Source organism: Leptidea sinapis, chromosome Z (assembly GCF_905404315.1).
Source record: "Leptidea sinapis chromosome Z, ilLepSina1.1, whole genome shotgun sequence".
Taxonomy (NCBI): domain Eukaryota; kingdom Metazoa; phylum Arthropoda; class Insecta; order Lepidoptera; family Pieridae; genus Leptidea; species Leptidea sinapis.
In genome coordinates this window covers 5005060-5026040 of record NC_066312.1, presented here as the reverse complement: position 1 = coordinate 5026040, position 20981 = coordinate 5005060, and the positions used below count along the sequence as shown (strand labels likewise).

The window sequence follows — 20981 nt, the reverse complement described above, 5'->3', positions numbered from 1 at the left end:
ACAGCCAATAAACTGTCAGTCAACGCAGGAAAGACTGTTATTGTGCCATTCACGAGGAAACGGACACTTAACAAACTGAAGTCTCACTTGAACGGCTCTACTTTGGAATTCTCAGCTGAGATTAAGTATCTGGGAGTCACATTCGACCAGAAACTCACATGGAATTCTCACATCGACAAAGCCGTGAAAAAGGCTAAAACAACCTTGGGTGTATGTCGACGTCTGGTAGGGAGACATTGGGGAATGCGCCCCAAGATCCTCCTATGGCTATTCAATGCAATCGTGAGACCAACAATCACAAAGCCAACCAGAAAACAACTGCAGACAGACTAAATAGCCTGCAGAGACTTGCCTGTATGTTGGTAACCGGAGCCATGACGTCTACTCCTGGTGCGGCCATTGAAGCAATGCTAAGCCTACCGCCTCTTCCACTGTTCATACAGCAAGAGGCGAAGGCAAGCTGAGGCCAATCGCCCAGGGGGGTTCATGTAACTGGATGTCGCAAACACTTAGGACCTTAGAGGACTCAGTTCTGCGAGACCACATATTAGACATGTTACCTGATCAGATGATTCCACAATTAATCTCTGTCAACACTATATCGTGGAACTACCTTCCAGGGACGACTGGATGAACAACAAAGTCACGTGGAAGGACGGGAGCCTCATGTGGTTCACCGATGGGTCCAAAATGGAAAATGAAGTCGGCTGTGGGGTCTATGGAGAACGCCCCAGGTTTAAATCCAGCACAAACCTGGGAAGCTTTACCTCCATATTTCAAGCAAAGGTGTACGCCATCCTGGAATGCGCGGAAACCAATATCCAAAAAGCTACTTCAATCATAACATATACATTCACTCTGATAGTTAGGCAGCATTGTTGGCTTTAGACACTGACTTGACGTTAGTCAATAATTGCGTTGAATGCCTGAATTCATTAAGCATGAAAAACAGAGTGATTCTCAGATGGGTCCCAGGGCATGCCGGAATCATAGGCAATGAAATGGCCGATGAGCTCGCAAGAGCTGGGGCTAAAGCAGTCCGATATGGTCCGGAACCCATTTGTGGACTGCCCAAGAGCGCCATCCGACACACCCTGAGTAACCAATGTAAACAAGAAGCACTTAAACGCTGGAACAACTCTTCAGGTTTAAACCACTCTAAAGCACTGATAAGGGCATTCAACAGTAGCTATGCGAATGAAGCCCTATCATTGAACAGGAAAAATCTATGCATACTCACTAGGATGCTAACCGGGCACTGTCGCCTAAACAAGCACCTCAGTGTGGTCGGCATCAGAAGCGACAAAGCTTGCAGGTTCTGCCTTGAGGATGATGAAACACCTATTCATCTACTCTGCGACTGCGGCCCACTAATGCATAAGCGTAACACAATCTTTGGTAACTACTTCGTACCACCAGATAGTGTTTGCAACACTCGCGTCAAGGAACTACTGCGGTTCGTAAAGGCGGCAGGGCTTGACGATGAGCTTTAGTATGAGTGGCGAACACAATAGTCCAATTCTGGACGCGGTGTTACTAGGAACCTTTTAGGACCAGGAAATAGCCACCCTCTTCAAATAATAATAATAATAATTGCAACAGTTTGAGTACGGTTACCAAGGTAACTAGTAAACCATTGTACTGTTTTCTGACTAACCATAATAATTTAGTTTTGTTAGCAGTAATATTATAAGCAGGGATATTTATAGTATCGAAGGCCCGTGAATAATCCAATAATACCAAAACTGTAACCATGCCACGATCTTGACTACATAATATATTATCTACTACATCCAACAAAGCTGTAGAAGTACCCCTGTGCCTTCTAAAACCTGCTTGAAGCTCTTGCAGAATTTTACTACTTTCAAGGTAATATATAAGTTACATGTTGCACAATCTTCTCCAGTACTTTAGAGAAACATGGAAGGATACTCACCGGCCTCAGATCCTTGAAAGTCGTCGGATTGAAAGATTTTGGTGTCGGGAGAACTAGGGCCTTTTGCTACATTAAAGATAATTTGTTGCTTGTTATGGATGTATTTATGATAAGTTTTAGAATAGGTAATGCTTTTGAAATTGTAATATTTATCATTCCAAAGATATTTCGTCAGTCCATAAAGCTTGTGACTTGAGCCGTTTTAAGGCTTTCATGACATCTATTTCGATTTAACTAACCGTCCTTAATTCGAAGCCATTTTTAGTTGTTAGATATTTTTCAGAAAAATGAGTTGATATTGTGGATACATTATTGCTGCCCGGTAAATTGAGAAAATGTAGATTTATGTTGTCATTGAGTGGATCATTGAGGTGTGAGGATAGTACGAAGTCTTTCTTACAACAATATTAGTAATTTTAGCATTTGTGCATACTAAATTTATCAGAGTTTCACTTTTGTTTGTAAAATGTGTCGGTTGATTGACTGCTTGGACTAAGTTTGTAGATTGAAGAAAGTCACACAGTTTTTTATAATTACAATTATTTATATTTAGCGCATTTACGTTGAAATCACCAACTAAGATAATAGTACCACACCAAATAAAGGATCCTATACTTTCAGTTAGGGCATTAAAAAAGAAGTCAATTTCTAACCAAGGTGGTCGATAAGCTGTTCCTATAATAAGGCTTCTACCCCGATTTTTTAACTTTGACCCACATCTGTTCCACCTGTTGTGATTGTGGATGTTTAAAAATTTGATAAGATATTATTAGTTTTTTCCTGAAATACTGGCTATTTATAAGGTTTTATTTGATATTGACAGACACACGGTTATGATCTTGTTAGTTAACATTATAAACTATTATTTTAATTTGATTCCTGAAAGACGGGGGACACATCAAAGAAAAATCAAAATCGTTGTTTTTATTTAATTCCGAGCATTTTCATATTTTTTTTAAACATTCTCTGTACATTCTCTGTACAAATAATTAAAGATCAAAATTAGCCAAATTGGTCCAGCCGTTCTCGAGTTTTAGCGAGACTAACGAACAGCAATTAATTTTTATATATATATAAATAATGAAAATGGCCATTGTTTGAGGCTCTTTCACGCCTAAACCACTGATCGTATCGACATGAAACTACCACCATTCGATGCGATATTTATCTTAGATGGTTTTTGGCACCTTATTTTTGGAATTCCTTTTAAATAGCACAGGGAAACGGACGGGAACGGCTAGTTAATTAATATATAAGTATAATAATATACGGCACAAATTAATAATTAAACAGGAGCACTGCGTAACATGACTATGTACAAAGATGGCCGTGGCGGAAGTCAAAGAACATTAATAACCTTGCCTTTTAGCCCCTTTAATGACAACTACTAAAAACACGATGATGATCCTATGTGTAATAATAGTTTTGAGCAGTATATAATAAATAACAATAATTCTTTTTATAGGTACTTGTGGTGTTTTAATGTCTTATACCACTACATACTATAAGAAGATATTGTAATATTTTTCGCGTTGCTTGTAAGTAGTACTAGTATGTATAAGTGTTTTTATGAGTGGACTTGATTTAACAATAAATTTCCGTATAATATAGCTATTTTATAAGTAGTTATTAACGTGTTAACGTATTACAAATAGATGAACTCCAGTGACTCCGTACGACAATGTATGACTCATTGTCACGTTCCGCTTGAACCGAGCGTGCAAAATGTTTAATTAATTATTAAAATTACTTAGAGTCTAATGCTCACCGAGATGTTACAACATTAATGAAGTTTCCTAAGGAAATATCCAAAATAAAAATAAAATAAATGTACAAAATATCACCAGCAGAAAGTATTATTATTATATATTAGTAATTATATTAGTAAGAAAACTTGAATGATACAAAATTAATCACTAAACTGTGTAAGTATTGTAATTTGACTCTTATCAATCTTTTATTATTTTTATTAAATTTTAGTTCACATGGCGAATTTAAATGATAATTATTATCAACTTAATATTATTCAATGGAACTGTCAAAGTATGTTACATACAACATGCAACACGATTTAATAACTTATGTTTGTAAATTAAATATTCATATGATATATTGCATACTATCAGAAACGTGCTTACTACTCAAACATTGCTTAAGAATTAAACATTGGTTTTTTTTACTTTTTCGTCAGCGTTTAGATCAAAAACTATTCAAATTAACATTAAAATTGAAACTTATAAGTAAAAATATTAAACAGCTTAATAATTAAAATATTGTAGGTAAATATTCTCCACCGACACTTCAAATCCATAAACGATTTTGCAGAAAATTTTTTGAGAAAGCTCTGATTGCTGGAGAGTTCAATGCTTATCTGTAAGAGAAAAAAAATTATGGTTATTTTTTCCAGGTAGGTATTTTGTTAATTGTACGTGCGTCATTTAGAAAACTAGCATTTGGTTGACCCATATACAAAAAAAAAGCAGTAGGTAATATAGTAAAACAAGATTGCGTTACTATATGGATAACTTTGGTGGATAGAGCACATGCAACTACCAAGAATAGACGGCAAGCATAAGCGATATAAATTTTTTTTTTCAATTATTTAAAATGTCATTACATACGAATATTAAAAATTTATTATGGATGATACTAATGATATTGATACCGGAATATTTAACGCATATTTGTGCCGTCACGCCATTGAGAGCAAGATAATTAAAGTATCAGAAAATAACTTTCTGCCAAATGCCGATATCAAAGCTCCGTTCATGTTGCTTGGTTTTTGCATTTCCGTTAATACTTATTTTCAAAATCCATTCCCAGAGGCAAATACTGTTCTTGAAGATGGTAAAGACAATCTAATTACAGATTGCCATCAAAGATAGACAGCAACAAAATTTGGAAAAATTTGCAGACGTATACGTAGCAATGTCGATAATTCAATTCACATTGAAAAATGTAATTACTGTAATTAATAATACTGCACATAACCTTGAAGCTTACTCTTATCAAACTTCTTCGAAACTACGACTGCTTATCAATGACAACAATCTCTTGAAACATCATGACGGCATAATGCCTTTACTCGAGACGTACAGACAAGAGAAACATCTTTGTCTGTACGGTGTCCAGACACTTGGCCCGTGGGGCCCAGAGGCACGGAGGATGTACAAAGTAAGTATCTTCGCGCCTCAATAGGGCTACTGGAAACCCAAGCGCTGACAGCTATTTCGATCAACGGATCATCCAACGTGGAAATGCTGCCAGTATTCTTGCTACTGTACTTGGTTTGTACTCGGTAAATTATAATTTTTAATTTAATGTATTCATAGTATTGTAAATATAATTATAAGATTTGTTTTGTTTGGATAAATTTATATTGCATTTTTATTAGCATGAGTTGATTTAACACTTATTATTAGGTGTATAGTTAATCTTTCAAGTATAAAGTTAACCTACTAGTGCATCCAGATATGTCAAATTACAAACTAGCCAAGTGACAGTAATCTCATTAGTACTCAAAAAGAAAGCATAAATTTAATAATTGGTAAAAAAGGTAAATGGTTTCGACGTATTGTATACCTTTGTTGGTACAGCATTTTGATGTAATGTACAGTAGAAAACCTTGCATCTTATAAGACACGTACTGGTAATTTCTTTACTGATAATTTTAAAAAGAATAGGGTGGTAAAGTCTAAACAACTACTGAAGTGGTACGTAAAGAAAGGTCACAGAAAAATTTTGTTTAAGGATGAGATTTTTTTTTACAATTGAGCAACATTTTCACAAACAATATGAATTGCTAAAACCAAACGGCACAAAGTGGTATGACTCACTAAGACCGACATATTTGCGACCCTTGCTGTCTTCAGCAGTCGAAGCAGCCTCAGCATCACTGATGTACTTGGACATGACAAGGAGGCAGAGTGTCAACGCAAGTCGCGTTCCCCACCAGTTCCCTTCCCTGTGCTCAGCCCACCATATAATTCCATCAGGACGCTTGCCATCGCGGTGGGTACATACCATTTGGCTCTAAAACAGCTGGTATATTTAGAGCGGCAATGCCCTGTGGATGACTTTATTGCTGAGGTAACTTCTGACGTGGCCTTCCGATTTTAGGCAGGATAGCTGTGACGCCCTGAATATTACCTGAACGCCACATCGGCATTGATGTGGTTCATTCAATTTTACATCTGATACGCATATTGATAATGTGAAAATGTCAAGTAGTGTTCAAATCGGCGCAGAATGCAACGCTCGTCACCAAAAGTCCGGTTTTTTAAGTAGTGGCCATAAGACGAGCACGCTCTGTTCTGTCAGTAGTTATGATCAAAAGATCATCAATGACTGACGTATTAAGAAGTGCTTCCCATACTTTTTGACACTATAAATCGTCTCAAAAACTTTGAACATTTGTAATATTTAGCTAAGCATTGTTGCTTCGTTCAATTACGCAATATCTCAGTTATATACATGATTGATATATATATATATATATATACATAATTTATTCTAGTAACGAAAGGCTGCGTACTATGAAATGAAGATAGGAATGCTGGTAAGGCAACGCCCGAAATAATACAAGTATCCAAACCACAAAACCATATTGGTAACGAGGCTTGAGACTATGCATGATCTGAAAACGCGCAATTCAAAACGATTACTAAAATATTTTTAAGGGAACTATCAATGAAATCAAGTAAATTTGGAAATTTCCGTAATAAAAAGGCCATTTGAGAATTAATTTTAAGTTATCTGTGTGAAACGTTTTTAATTTATTTAATATGATCGTCTAAGATCGTACATGAAACAGGAAATATTGGAGCTCCAAGAAGGTGTAGTGAATTCTTATCTCAAACATTTTTATGTTGTGCGCCAGAGCATTAAATTTATTGGTAAAATCAACCCGTTCTGAAGTATGGTAATTTTCGCTACTTAAGTAATGATATTATTAATTAATTATTATAATAATTTTCAACATTAACGTTTGCAGAAGGCATGAGGTTTTCGGGTGCCAGGATATTATTATTATTACGCCACCGTCATTAACTTTCTGTTCACTAACAAGAGAACAAATCTACTAAACCTATTGTACTAGCACAATAATCTTACCTAATTGAATTTTTTACTTGTAACTTAGAATGAAATATTTCATGCATCTTCGGAAAGTGTCTATAAGTGATAGTTACTTGTAGTTTCCATATTTCGTTGAGGGGCCGGGTGTTGGTTCTGGTAGCTGTTCGGGCGACGGGTCGGGTGAGCTGGGCGAAGAATATTGTTTTATTTCTTGTGGCTTCTGAAATAAGAGTGTTCGTAATCAACAACATATCTACTGTACTGTATAATATCTCGTATCATCAATGGTGCCAGATAGATCAAAAGCACTCCTTCATTGACTTGTTGAAGTATCAGTTCTTGTCTCGATTTTCACCACCTCTCACTAGATATAGTGACAGCACTGTTCTCAAGCCTGGCGTCTCCAGACGCCACGCGGGTGTGATTACTCTGCACCAGATATACACCAAGTACTAACAGACAGATACTGCAGTATACTCACTACAACGGTTTGCTTGCTTGCCTCCAGGGCGCCGGGCTGGGGTCGTCCCTCCACAGCAGATACGGGTACTACTTCCCTTACTTGTACATTCCATCGTATCTGTCGAGTGATAATTCTACTATTAATAACAACGCACAGTGCCGGATTAACCACGTAGCAAGAGTGGCAATTGCTACAGATCTGTTATTCTGATACAAGACTGGTATTTTATTGAAGCTCAATTTGGAGAATTTTTACCGAAGTTTGTACTAACTTCCATTAGTGCAAGAGCTTCGAGGTTGGATTGGTGTTGAAACAGTTGGCCCGTGAGGCCCAGAGGCGCGAGGATGGTCAAAGTAAGTATCTTCGCGCCTCAATAGGGCTACTGGAAACCCAAGCGCTGACAGCTATTTCGATCAACCGATCAGCCTAGCTATCCAACGTGGAAATGCTGCCGATATTCTTGGTACGATTCCCCGTAATGATCATTTTAATTTTATTTAGTCATAGATAGTATTGTAAATATAGTTATAAGTTTTGTTTTGTTTAAATAAACGTAAATAATATACCGTTGTGGTCGTAGAATTAAGAACGATTTCAAGTTCCAGGGACTTTTTCTCTGACTCGTGTCATTTTTCGTGCAGAGCCTGCACCGAGGTAGCAGACACGGCCACATACATAGAAGACTCTCCTCAAGGTAATGGGTGACACCAGAGGTTTAATAAAGTACCTTGAGGGTTTGGGATGGAAGATTTAGATGCCGACTCCACGACGCAAAATCTCCTATTTTTCTGCTGTGCGAGTTGCGCATAGTAAGTAGCCCATGACATAGGTAATAAACGAATAACATTTGCTCATGATACATCATTTCCTGTAAAGGTTTCTGCTAAACGAGTCTGATCGCGTCTAACCTTGATACTATAAAGTGCTTTTAAGAATGATCTTTTTATTTAATCGTTATAGAGTGCATGTATGTAATTGTTTATCTCGTCAAGTGACTTCTCTCGCTCAGCCAGCACCCGCATTCCTTGCAGCGATGTCTCCAATAACAATAATATTATCCAAGTTAACATATCGCAATACGCATACAAACTATAATTTCAACAATATACTTACGTAACTCGTTTTGATAAGATTGTAAAAAACTTATGAATTATACCAGCGCAGTACATTGTCTAACCTTTTTTCGCATTTAAAATAACAAAACATCTGTCTGTTGCATCTGTTTTCTGTTTCTTTACAAGAGACAGAAATAGTATTGTGTAATACGACAGCTTACAAACATACACATTATTAACCCATAAGTACTACAAACAATGTTATTATTAATTAGTCGTAGTAAAGAGAACATTTATGTTTAAAGGTATCTTATAGAAGCAAACCTCCACTATATTAACATACATACAAACAAGAGCATAACATACATGTAAACAACATAATACACATACAAATAAGAAAATATACTTACAGAAAAACAAGGACCAGCTCCATGCTCCCCTTGTCCTTGAGGACTTCTCTTCAACCTTTGAGTCTGATTCATGGGCTGCTGGGTTGCATCGGGCGCGACTATCTCGTTGGGCCTAAACCGGCAGGGCGGGCAGTGCGAGCTAACGACTGACAGCTCGGTGGCCGCACGACTCTTGCACAAGCTCGGGTACCCTAAGTGACACTTGGCACACTCCCGTATCTGTGTACAACCAAGTATACCAGCTAATGGTGAAAAGTAATTTGTGTAGTCACACATAAAAAATTAAGTCAAAGTTAAATAAACTTTATTGCTTAGTTTTGAATTAAGTACTTTTGACTTCAAGCACCCTCGTAAGCTGATAATACTCCCTCGACCAAGGCTCCGTAAAATAACTCGACGAATCACAAAACACAACTGCAATCGTAAAAATATGTCTCTGGCATCTGTTTTCTGTTTCTTTACAAGAGACAGAAATAGTACTGCGTAATACGACAGCTTACAAACATACACATTATTTAACCTAAAAGTACTATAAACAATGTTATTATGAATTATCTGTAGCAATGAGAATATTTACGTTTATCGGTATCTTATAGGAGCAAAATTCCACTATATTAACAAACATACAAACAAGATCATAACATACACACAAACAAGACAATATACTTACAGAAAACCAAGGACTTGCTCCATGCTCTCCTTCTCCTTGAGGACTTCTCTCCAAACTTTGATTTGGAGTTGGTTCCATGTCTAAAACGAAATTTTAATTTTTAAATACTATTATTTAAATACTGGCTCTTATAGTATTACTATTTGAGCATTACGATTTTTATTAATATTGTATACTGAATCTGAATCCCAATTACATAATTATATTTTTTTCATTCGTTTATGTATATTACGCTAAATTATACGTTAAAGTAAAGAATTTAATTAAACACTTTGCAAACTTAATTATTTTTAGACTGCATAATATTAATTATTATGTATCATACATCCAGCCGTTTCCGAGATGTTCCGGAAAATACAATGGAAAAGTATTTTGAAAATTAGGATGGTTGAGAGTTGTTAGAGAGTTATTATTTATTACGCGACCCCAGTCTCTGTTGAACGTCTGCTCCATGGGCTGCTGGAATGCACCGTGTTCGACCACCTCGTTGAGCTTCCGCTGGCAGGACGGGCAGTGCCAGTCACCGATCGTGGGCCTGTGGCACAAGGTCGGGTACCAATCGTGACACTTGGCACACTTCAATATCTGTGTACAACCAAGTATACCAGCTGATGGTGAAAACTAATTTGTGTTGCCACATATAAAAAAAAAGTCAATCAAAGTTAATTAAACTTTATAAATTAGGTTTTAACATAGTGCTTTTGAATCGTGAATGAACCTTATGTTGGGTAAAAGTAGTGCTCGTAAGAAGAACATGCAAGAAACTCAACGGTAATTTGCAAATGAGACCTGTTCGTGCTTTATATCAGCTTGGTTATAGACAGTGTCTCAAAGAAAAACCACCTTTTTGTTCTTAATAGTGATTTTCATTATTACTAATTTGTAACTAATTCTAATAGGCTTCATAAGATACATAATAGCTTTAAGATAAATGTATACACTTTTATAATAAAGTCCCAGCCACTGTTCAGGCATTATCCATAAATAAATTTAAATGTTTTATTAAAAAATGGCTCTGTCGTAAGTCCTACTACTCCACAGCTGAATATCTAAGTGATCGGACAGCCTGGGACTAGATTATGATTGTTTTATAGCGATAGAAATGACTGTACAATATTGTATATTTTATTGAATAGAGTGCAAAAAAAAGGAATGCTGGGAGAGTTTTTTGCACCGCTTCTTCTCTCTCAGAGTGCCATTTGATTCCGAAGCGGTAGGAGTAACTAGTATATTAGAAATGACATCAAAAATAATTCTAGAGGGATCAATTTTGAGAAAATAAATGCCCTTTTTTTGCCTTTTTTTTTTCAATCAAATACATTATTTTATAATGGCTGTACTATTATACATAACAAATTAGTTTGTAAGGTGCTGCATACAAAATATGATTCACATTTATTATAAGTGAAGCGAACTAAATGAGTTACGGATCGCTACGGAATATAAAATAAAATAATAATGGATGGGAATACATATATAAAATAATAATAATTCACACAGTGTGAACACGCATACATTTACAAATAGCTTCCATAAGTAGATTTGCATAGGTGTGTCCCTACACTTTACCCTCCCCCCCCCCTTTATACAAAAAAACAAAGTTAATAACGAAATGTTAAAAATACATTTTTAGTCGTAACATTTATACACAATTACTACTCGGTAATAATACTGTATAAAAATGCTTATTGAGTGATCATATTGTTACCTTTGTCTTTCGACTTATAAGTAGAAGTATTTCTACTTATATGTAATAGATTATAATTATTTACTTAACCTACATTTAATTACAAATAATTAATGATCATGTGTCTACTCTTGCACAACACAAAATATGTAAAATCCGCACATTATTAAATTAATCATTTTTCTATGTTAAACATAAAATGAAATATTGAACCTTTAAAATTATTCTCAAAAACTTAAATATAACACATATAATTAATTGAAATTCAATAAAATATAAACATGCATAAATTTAAAACAATGGTATATTATAGCTGATTCTGTCTGAATATTAATCAGCGCGAATCGCACGGGTCGTCGAATTACACGACCGCTCCTTGTTACACTTATTGGTGGCGCAAGCTGAACCGACTTCGACTGAATGTGGAACAATATATTTTCTACCCGGGGATCATCATTTATCATAAACGCTGGTTTTAACCTATCTATTGAAATGCGTGTGACTGGACCTAGAAGTTGAATTTTTAAAACTTTTAGACCTTGTTCCAAAACTGTATATGGAGCATCGTACGTTGGCTTAAGTGATCTATGTACCTCATCTCCAATAAAAACGTGACTATAATGTTGTAAAACCGAATACACGACTATTTTTTGCATTAGTTTTATCTCTCGTTATATATTAAGAAGTAGTGTCATGGTTATTACTTACTAAACTAACGGCCGTCTTCCTTTTCGTGGTCGCCATTTGCGGACTTTACTGCCCCAACGGCCATCTGTCCGTCGAACTATGTGCCCTGCCCAGTGCCACCTCTGTTTCGCAATCGTTTGAACTTTGTCGGTTACTCTATCTATCCATAGTTATGTACAATATAGTTACATCACCAGTTATAGTCCAATGCTATCTGTCGATAGGCTATTGAAATGTAAGTAAGCGTAAACTAAGGATAGATAGGTTATTGAAAGTCGAAGCCGTATAAGGATCATTGTTTGCCTGGCGAATAACATGATGGTTATACGATAGTCCATGACGTACTATCGTAGAACTATCATAGAATTCGCCAGGCAAACGTAAAGTTTTACCGAAGGCCAATTATGGGGACTAACACCACTGTCAGTCCGAATCGCTGCTCTTAACCATAACATAACCGTAGGCCACTCTTCAATCGACGACCTATTACTATCAAGTATTCATGCCATTAGGGCTGCCTTTAATGATCTATGCCACCTTTCCACCGCACCATTACATTGTGGGTGGTAAGGCGTAGTACGGCTCATTTAAAAACCTAAAAACGACATTAACGAACAGGGCAACCGTACCTAACTATCCAACCTTCATAAATATACTTAGCAATATATCTGCAGTAATTTCTTTTACGGGAAATTCCTCGGGCCATTGTGTACGTCTATCTATAATTGTGAATAAATATCTATATCCCTGTGGAGTTGTCGGCAAGCGACCAACTAAATCCACGTGTATATGCTCGAATCGAGAAACTTCGAGGAATTGCCCAATATCCGAAACAACGTGACGAGAAATTTTTAATCCTTTACATTGAATATGCTTTAGTCCATTTCCCTATATCAACATTCATACCAGGCCAAAAAAATTGTTTTGAGACCATCTTTCGGGTCTTATGTAAACCTGGATGTCTTAAACTATGAACACTATTAAAAGCAATTTTCCTAAAATGTTCGGTTAAATAAGGCCTAATAACATTGCTCGAAACTTCAACAAAAAACTCCTTTTCTACAATTGGGTAAATACATTTTCTTAAACTTAACATTATTGTCGCTATGCCCATGTTGCGTCATACTAATCTAAATCTATGTTTGTCGAAGTCGAGTACAGTTGGGTATACAATTGTATCTACACGTGATAAGGTATCGACTACAATAATATTATCTTTACCGCTAATATGCTGTATAGCGACCGTGAATTCACTTATAAAAAGTAATTGTCGCTTGTTCTTTGTTTCTTGATCCAAAGGTGAATCGGGGAAATTCGGAAAGTCCAAACGGGTAATAATAGCAGGTTTTTTCTATATTGCAAGGGGCAACACAAATACAATGATAGGCTCTATTAAAGTCGTATTTTGAAGTATTTTCTTATTCGCCAACTAGCTGACCCGGCAAACGTTGTTTTGCCATATAATGCTCTTGTGATTCCTCTGATGTTGCAAGAGAATGTGGGCGGCATCACTTACAGATAACCAGGTGGCTCGTAGCCTCTTTGGTCCTCCATCTTTATAAAAAAAGATTACCCTCTAGAAAATTGTGATAATGATTTTAAATGAAAGAAAGTGTTATTAAAGAAAGTATTATTTTATTTTTTCGTAAATTTTTCAATGAATTTATATTATTCTGCTATTCGGGACGCAGGCAGATGTAAGTGTTCGAACAACTATAGTTTGTTAGGATAGATAAGTACGGATGTATGTATACGATGCAAAAGTTATAGGTAGATACTACAATATACCCTTATGTCCTCCTAAATTATGTTAAACGATGTATTTCAGTCAGCATAAACATGCAGATTTTGCGATTTAGAAACGCGTGAATACAAGTCACGTAGAGTTGGCCGTAGAAAAAACATGGCATGCCCAAATGTATACCTGCATCTTTTAAGGTTTGACCCTGCAATTTCTTGATAGTCATTTAAAAAGCAATTTAATTGGACCTGCAGGCGCTTAAAATTAATAACTCCACCCGCATGCCCGTCCCACCGCCTGCCACCGGACTGCACAACAAAATCGCGCACTCGATTGTTTATCGTCATCGTCATAACTATTCAAATATTTGTTCAAATAATGTAGTATAGACAAAATATGTCCACTATAAATATCTGTTATGCAAGTGTTATTCTGGCATGTAAGTTATATTACTGTAAAGTTTCAATAAAATACATAAAGTAGATTTCACGTGAAAGAGCAACAAACTACATCCAGACGTCTATACATTCTAACAAACTTTCGTTTTTTTAATATTAGCAGATACTTTTTGGAAAGCCAAAAGGTTGGGCTGAGATTTTCACAGGGTTGTATGATTAAGTTGTATAATTAGTATGTATCGATGTACCTATTTTAGTATGTCTGACCTAAAGGACTTGTCGTTCTCACTCTTTGCCTCAAGTAGATATGACGTCCGTCACACACAATTGATTTGATATGAATGACGCTATGCTGGACAATGTTTTTGTAGTGTTTTAGTTTCCCGCGAGAACCCATCACTAATGTCGTTATGGGATTTGTAAATTTTGTAATACACATTGTTTTACCGGCAATTTAAGGTATCAACTTGTCATATTTTACTAAATAAGGTGCTTAAATTGATGTGTGCTAAGCTATATATGAAACTATACATTTTTAACGTTCCCGCGGGGAATCTTTAATTTTACAGGATTAAAAGTATCCAAGATGTTGATTGGCAAAATAAGGTGCAATTTCATTTTTTTTTTAATTATGTGCATAAGTTGATGTGCACTAAGCAATATAATTAACTTTAGTTTTTTAACTATCTCACGGGATCTCTTTGATTTTCTGGGATGAAAAGTATTTAAAGTGTTGACCGGCAATAAAAGGTATCAATATGCCAAATCTTACTAAATTAGGGGCATGAGTTGTTGTGCTCTAAGCTATATAAGTTACTTTAGTTTATTAACTATCCCACGGGAACTCTTTAACTTTCTGGGATGAAAGGTATTTAAAGTGTTGACCGACAATATAAGGTATCAACATGCCATATTTTATTAAATTATGTACTGAAGTTGTTGTGTACTATGCTTTATAAGTAACTTTACTTTTTTAACATTCACACGGGAACTCTTTAATTTTCCGGGATGAAAAGTATTTAATATTTTACCAGCAATAGGAGGTATCAACATGCCAAACTTTATTAAATTATGTGCATAAGTTGTAGTGTACTACGCTATATAAGTAGCTTTAGGTTTTTAACTTTCCTAAGGGAACTCTTTAAATTTCCGGGATGAAAAGTATCTAAGATGTTGACCGAGGATGTGAGTTATTTTCATGCAAAATTTCAATTAAATCGGTGGATTAGTTTCAGAGATTAGCCCGTACAAACAGACAGAGAAAGAATAAATTAAAAAAACATCTATTTCCCTTCTTAAATCCCCCTGACTCGGTTTTAATAATTTTCTCTTTTGTGCAGAAATTTGATCTCTAGCTTATAAAGCGTTAAAAATCCGTTAATATAATGGGCTGTTTAACATCTGTTAAAATAAATTCCCAAAGGTACGGTCTTCTTAAATTAAGATTTAAAACTAAAGATTTAACGCAATAAGTTGCAATTTCTGCACCGCTAGCAGTTTATAACTTAAAATCTGATTGCGGTTATTCATTAATGGTTTTTGGACACTGGTAAGATAGTTTCAAAACATTGCCACCGGTATCAACTAAAAATCTTAAACTAGAATTTAAATCTGTTACTATAAGACGGCTGCACGGTGTTATGGTACAGACCTCCACCTTTGTCTGTTCCTCCCGCGCTAGTTTTCCGGCTGGGTAGCTGCTGCACTGGGACTGGGGCTTCATTTCCTCGCGCACGGCGGGATGCACTTATGAGCACGGTGTCGGTACCTGAAGTGGTAGCTGCACAACCAGTCGGGTGCACCGGGACGACGTAGCTTTGACAGCGACCTTGAAGAGTCCCGAATACTGCGTAACTATGACCTGGGTCGCTGTAGTCTGATCGTTCGATATTTGAGAGACACGCGTTTATTTTCTCCATTTCCGCAGTGAGAGTGGCTACCCCGACGTTCATGACTGGACTTCTTCTGAATAACTTCTGATACTTGACTGGAACGTCATGACGAAAAATCTGGAATCCTTGAGAACACTGTGATCGAAGACTTCCGCTGATGGCATTGCTCCAACGTTAGGTGTCGTGTATATTCTTCAAATAACTTTTATTAAATAATGTGTTCACTTTTATTATATAATGTGTTCTTTTGAAGGGGTAACCAATGTAGGGTAGGGTCCTATGTGAGTGTAGTCTTCAATAAAAATCCACTATAAAATCTTCGATGCCGAATAATTTTGGTTTACTTATAATAAATCACATTTATTATAAGTAAACCGAACTTATGAGTTACGGACCGCTACTGAATATAAAATAAAATAATATAAACATTAAAAATACTTCAACATAATTACTGAAATAATTCAAATAGTTGTTTAAATGTACACTAATTTATAAGTAATTTTAATTGAATGACAAAAAAAAATGAAATTAATTATTTAAAATAACAATTCCAGACTTCTTGAAACTTTTAAATTACTCAAAATCAAAACTTGTTAAAAAAACTCGTGTGGGTTTGTTTATACGACGCGACTCATATTTCCGCTAATTATAATTTAAAACAACTGGATTAATAAATCCCTATCGATATTAAGTAAGATTACGTATATATTATTAAATAAGTCAAGAAAGATACTATTTACGAAATAAATAAAAACCTGAAATAAGTAATTCCCAATCATATCATGTAAACAATGATTACCTACTATGAACGGTAGAGTGTACCGTATTCTAAAAATAAAGGTATACTTATATGTGAAGGAAAAATAAAGTAAATCGTCTTTTGTTAAAAAATTGAGTAAGTTATCTAATGAGCTGGCTCTGCTTTTCCATGCCAATATCAATTTTGCCACTCGAAACTGATATAAAAGTTTATTGTTCTACTACAAGTTTTCAAACAAAACAAAAAATATAACTTACACAAATAAAACTGAAAATAAAATATTATAAACGATGCGGGACTCTACCTCTCGCGTTCCGTATATAACTTATAAAAACAATACATTTAATATAATTTTTAAATTATGTGAAAACACTTCTCTAAAGGCGACTCTATAGGTTATTAAAAGAAAATTGTTATACATAAAATTTATTAGATTGTTATAAATTTGGAAACTTAAAACAAAATTTTTTAAGTTAAGAATATGAAAAAAAAACAATTAAAACAAGGTAATCTGTACTCAACACTGATGTAGGATTTTAAATTTACATTGTTTTATTATGATGAAAAAAAAATCTGAATGTGACTCTATTTTAAATTTTTTAAAGCTTATCGATACGAAACGTAATTTTGCTTAACCATATTAATATTAAACTTAATTTAGAAGATAACGAAAAATAATAAAAAAAAAATTACTTTTAACATTAATGTTAAGTACTGGATCAATAAGAGATCACTACAAACAATATAATAATAAAAGAATAAATCAAAATAAAGTGAATGAATGTAAATTGTAAGAATATATTTATATGTGTTACATTAATATATTAATTAATAAGTATTCACATAAGAATAACTGGAAACTTAGTTCTTTCTTTATTATACAAAGGAACATTTAAAATGATATTTAATATTCCTGAAAAAAAATATATAAAAAAAAGAAAAAATAATATTAAAGAGAGCCCTGCAACTTCCGGCACCCTGCTAGGCACCATCACCACATCATAGGCACCATCAGCTTTCCTAAACACCAGCACAGCAAGCGCCAACAAACACTTCTCACTTTTAATTCATTTTTTATTTTGAACTCTTCGTAATTTATATTACTTTTAATTTTGGTTTTAAATTAAGTATATCGTTGAGAATTTAATATAAACTTTATATATTTAGACATTTAATTATTATACATTTAGTAATATGTATTTTAATACACTTTATTTTTATACCAACTGCGCAGCGCCAGCAATGGCAGGGTCGCCATGTGATGTTGGAGGTTCGGGTATTGAAGCGATAATAAGCTCCTTTATTACTCTATTTTTTACATATCTTTCTATACAAATACTTATATATTGTTGGAGAGATGAGTGTGCTCATACGTGTATAAATGTGATAAACACACTACAACATATACTAAATTCCATTAAAATCATTAGAGCCGTTTTCGACATTCGCATTATGTAAAGCAAATATATTTGTAAGAATTGCTCGTTAAAGGTATAATAATAATATTGATAGAAGTTTTAAGCTATGAATCAACTCACCCAATGCATACGAAGGAAATCAAGAAAAAAATAAATTTATTTAACGCAAGCACTATTATAATTGAACCAAAATTAAAAAGCTAAACGCCAGCAAAACGACTTAAATCGTATGTATCAATAATAACATTCACTACATTATAAACACTGGGTGGGAGCAGACAATCAAACGAGCTCTACCTCAAATAGACTTGAAGTTCCCCCGCAAACTGATAAAACTCCCTCAACGAAGGTTACGTAAAATAACTCATATAATAACTTGTCATGGCTCTTTTAGCAGGGATCTGTTTGATATTGGTGTCACCCACAGTTTACTGTGTAGAGCCGATATGGAGGCAGAAGAGACGGCCTTACACAATATTCTAAAGTGTAGAAGTGTGGCCAGACACTGGGCCAAACACCTGGGATCACCCAGGACTCTCCCCAAGGTCATGGGAGTCCCCAGGTGCCTATTTTGCTGGTGTAGTCAGCGAGTTGCGGATAGTAAGTAGCCCGAGATATAGGTTATAAATAATCTAGTTACATTTGCCATACAACTTTTCCTGAAAAGGTTTTTGGCAAACGAGTCTGACCGCATCCGACCTTGATACTACAAAATGCTATTAAGAATGATATTTTTATTGTATCATTATAGAGTACATGTATGGTATTGTTTATCTCGTCAAGTGACTTCACTCGCTAAGCCAGCACCCCCATTCCTTGCAGATATATCTCCAATAACAATAATATTATCCAAGTAAACATATCGCAACACGCATATCTTATCGTAGGCTTAACTAAGCAAATAAAATAAAACAAACTATAATTTAAACCAAATACTCAAGTAACACGTTTGGACAAGAATGTAAACAACTTATAAATGTATTCCTGCGCAGTACATCGTCTAACCATTCTTCGCATTTAAATTAACGAAACATAAAACACAACTGCAATCGTAAAAACATGTCTCTGGCATCTGTTTTTTCTGTTTCTTTACAGACAGAAGTAGTACTGTGTAATAGGACAGCTTACAAACATACACATTATTTAACCTATAAGTAATACAAACAATGTTATTATTAATTATCCGTAGTAATGAGAAAATTTACGTTTATAGGTATCTTATAGGAGCAAACCTCCAATATAATAACATACATAGTAACAAGATAATATACTCACAGAAAACCAAGGACTTTCTCTCTCCTCTTCTCCTTGAGGACTTCTCTTCAAACTATGAGTTGGTTCCATGTCTAAAACGAAATTTTAATTTTTAAATACTATTACTTAAGGCACTGGCACTTATAGTATTAGTATTTGTTAAGTATTACGGTTCTTATTAATATTGTGTACTGAATCTACGCAAAATTATACAAGAAATAATATGTATCCTACATGTAATAACAAATAAACATATATTTTCTTCAAAATATAACCTTTTTTTGTTGCATTTATATTTCCTCAATAATACAAATATAATAATTATAAAAAAAAGGACGGGAAATGTTTAAATCAAACTCAATCAATTCAATAAATATATTTAACTTGTTAGTAATGTTTACGCGTCTCAATTTTGACGAAAGTTTATAGAGGATTTACGCATTAACACACTTTTATTCTTGTTGACATTGAAAATAGTAAAGTTAGTGTAGTAGAAGAAAAGACATAGATTACTCACCGTATGTTTTAAATATCTCCAAACACTGGCAAAATGCGTTACAGAATTGCCGACAGTCTCCTGCTACGGTCAATTTATAAATAAAGTTAGCCTTGATCTTTAGTCTGAACAGACCGTCAAAAGCGATAGCCGCTACGCAGGCTTTGCATTTCTTAAAATATCAATTATTGTTGTCAATATAACGACGTCTCGCAAAATTTTAACGTCTGTGGGTTTTTATGCGCAAACATACTCGCAAATGTCTTTCAAATTGTATAGAAGTATTCAAAACTAGTTTTATTTAAAGCAATTTAAAAAGTCCATATTAAACAATATAAAACACCAAAAATCATTCGTGTACAATAAATTCGATGACTGTTTGTTTGTTTTTATTTAATTTGTACATTTACCCTAAAACGATCGTCGTCCTACCATATGCCCTAATCGCAATAAGGTTACGCTAAGCACCACCTTTGTATCTCCATTTATAAGAAAACATTATTCTTACAAAAGTAAGTCACATTGCGTCTCTTTAATCAATGGATCAATAAACCGAGACTGTGCTATTGACATTGACAGTGACACGTCCAGACCATTCAAGTATCTCATGTCGCTTAACTACTGATTAGTACACTAATTTGCAATAAAAATGGGCACCTAGAAAAATAGCCTGTTTCACTGGCATCTTTAGATTTTATTTTAATTTATTTCATAATTCTAATCATACACACACATGTCTCATTTCCAATAGAGTCTTTTTGTGATGTAAATAAGAAGATTTGCGATTTCTCAATGCCTGGTTCACCAGAAAGCGGTCATCTCGAGATATTGTGCATGGTTTTCTTCCGGATGCCAGCCTTGTACTGACGGAACCAGTCTCTTAAAATCGTTGTCAAGTCCTCTGGACAGTCGAACGACTTAGACTTAGTCTCTACGACACATAAAATTTACTACACCTTTCCTCAAGTAGCGGTATAATTTTGCATGCTGTTATCGTTCTTTAAAATATTTTAGATTCAAATTCAAATTCAAATATTT

General features: G+C 34.8%; 1 protein-coding gene and 1 long non-coding RNA gene across 2 annotated transcripts; both read right to left on the bottom strand.

Annotated features, from left to right (window-relative positions):
• Positions 1 to 4012: 4012 nt before the first annotated feature.
• LOC126978672 (uncharacterized) lies at positions 4013 to 9688 on the bottom strand. The gene is made up of 5 exons (XM_050827671.1): positions 9611 to 9688; positions 8941 to 9159; positions 7494 to 7592; positions 7126 to 7232; positions 4013 to 4307 (listed from the first exon to the last, which is right to left on the bottom strand). The coding sequence occupies exons 1-5, from the start codon at positions 9686 to 9688 to the stop codon at positions 4304 to 4306; spliced, it is 507 nt and encodes a 168-aa protein (XP_050683628.1). The 3' UTR covers positions 4013 to 4303.
• A 357-nt stretch (positions 9689 to 10045) lies between these two features.
• LOC126978678 (uncharacterized) lies at positions 10046 to 20025 on the bottom strand. Its single transcript, XR_007732666.1, has 3 exons — positions 19965 to 20025; positions 19469 to 19539; positions 10046 to 10195 (listed from the first exon to the last, which is right to left on the bottom strand). It is a non-coding gene; the product is annotated as an uncharacterized LOC126978678 (long non-coding RNA).
• Between the last annotated feature and the right edge of the window lie 956 nt (positions 20026 to 20981).